Source organism: Calliphora vicina, chromosome 4, assembly GCF_958450345.1.
Source record: "Calliphora vicina chromosome 4, idCalVici1.1, whole genome shotgun sequence".
NCBI classification, from domain to species: Eukaryota; Metazoa; Arthropoda; class Insecta; order Diptera; family Calliphoridae; genus Calliphora; species Calliphora vicina.
In genome coordinates, this window is record NC_088783.1 from 112,092,983 (window position 1) to 112,094,674 (window position 1,692).

Sequence of the window (1,692 nt, forward strand, 5' to 3'; positions counted from 1 at the left end):
AGAGAAGTTTGAAACTGTGTATCATATTGTCTGGCATTGCCCGGATTAAATACTAGGTCGGAAATTCCAAGACAGCTTAAAATATAGGATTTAAAAATGTTTTGTATCTTTAATTTAGGAAGTGTTTCATAATGGACTGCGAATCTCCTAGTAAAATTGTATCTTACTAAACTAAAAGAAGGGGAACGATTAAGAGATTATATGTAGGAAACGAAGTGAATTGTAAAGATTTGAGTACTTAGATGAAGGGCTAGAGATTGTGCAAAAGAAAGTGTAAGAAATTGTAAAGAAAAAAGGCAGGTTGTTCATAAATACAGGAAGATTTTATAAAGTGGCTATTAGACGATGAAGCGCAGCATGATGCGCGAGCGAGAAAGCTTTGCTATTAAACCATCATATGAGGAATACGTTTCATATGGTAAACTTCACTTCTTATCTGTCACAATTCCGTCAGACTTCCATATATTTCAATAAATTATTGGTGGCTGAGTAGTAGGTTGAGAAGGAGAAAGGGTTGGTGGTAGAGTAGGAGGAAGAGTTGGTGACAGAGTTCGTCGAAGCGTAGGAGGAAAGGTTGGTGGTAGTGTAGTAGGAAGAGTTGGTGGAAGAGTAGCAAGAAGAGTTGGTGGCAGAGTAGGAGGTAGAGTTGGTGATAGAGTAGGAAGAAGAGTTGGTGGTACAGTTGGTGGCAGAGTAGGAGGATGAGTAGGTGGCAGAGTAGGAGGTAGAGTAGGAGGTAGAGTAGGAGGAAAAGATAGTGGCAGAATTGGTGGCATAGTTGATGGAAGCGTAGGAGGAAGAGTAGGATGTAGAGTAGGAGGAAGAGTTGATGGCAGAGTTGGTGGAAGCGTAGGAGGAAGAGTTGGTGGCAGAGTAGGAGGTAGAGTTGGAGGAAGAGTTGGTGATAGAGTAGGAGGAAGACTTGGTGGTACAGTTGGTGGCAGAGTTGGAGGAAGAGTTGGTGGCAGAGTAGGAGGTAGAGTAGGAGGAAGAGTTGGTTGCAGAGTTGGTTTAAGCGTAGGAGGAAAGGTTGGTGGTAGTGTAGGGGGAAGAGCTGGTGATAGAGTTGGAGGAAGAGATGGTGATAGAGTAGGAGGAAGAGTTGGTGGCCAAGTAGGAGGTAGAGTTGGAGGAAGAGTTGGTGATAGAGTAGGACGAAGAGCTGGTGGAAGATTAGGAGTAGGAGGAAGAGTTGGTGGAAGCGTAGGAGGAAGAGTAGCAAGAAGAGTTGGCGGCAGATTAGGAGGTAGAGTTGGAGGAAGAGTTGGTGATAGAGTAGGAGACCGAGTTGGTGGAAGCGTAGGAGGAAGGGTTGATGGTAGTGTAGGAGGAAGAGTTTGTGGTAGTTAGAGGAAGAGTTGGTGGTAGAGTTGGAGGCTGAGTAGGTGGAAGAGTAGGAGGTTGAGTAGGAGGAAGAGTTGGTAGTAGATTATTTGGAAGAATTGGTAGTAGAGTTGGTGGTTGAGTAGGAGGAAGAGTTGGTGGTAGAGTAGGAGGACGAGTTGGTTACAGAGTAGGAGGAAGAGTTGGTGGCTGAGTAGGAGGTAGATTTGGTGGCTGCGTAGGAGGTTGTGCAGAATGAAGCGTTGATGGATGAGTAGGAGGAAGAGTAGGAGGTAGGGTTGGAGGAAGAGTTGGTGATAGAGTAGTGGCAGAGTTGGTGGAAGCGTAGGAGGAAAGGTTGGTGGTAGT

General features: G+C 45.1%; 1 protein-coding gene across 1 annotated transcript; it reads left to right on the forward strand.

Moving 5' to 3' along the window:
- Positions 1-345: 345 nt before the first annotated feature.
- Positions 346-1,350, forward strand: LOC135958687 (circumsporozoite protein-like). The gene is made up of 2 exons (XM_065509577.1): positions 346-418; positions 710-1,350. Exons 1-2 carry the CDS (start codon positions 346-348, stop codon positions 1,348-1,350), a joined length of 714 nt encoding a protein of 237 aa, XP_065365649.1.
- Positions 1,351-1,692: the final 342 nt, after the last annotated feature.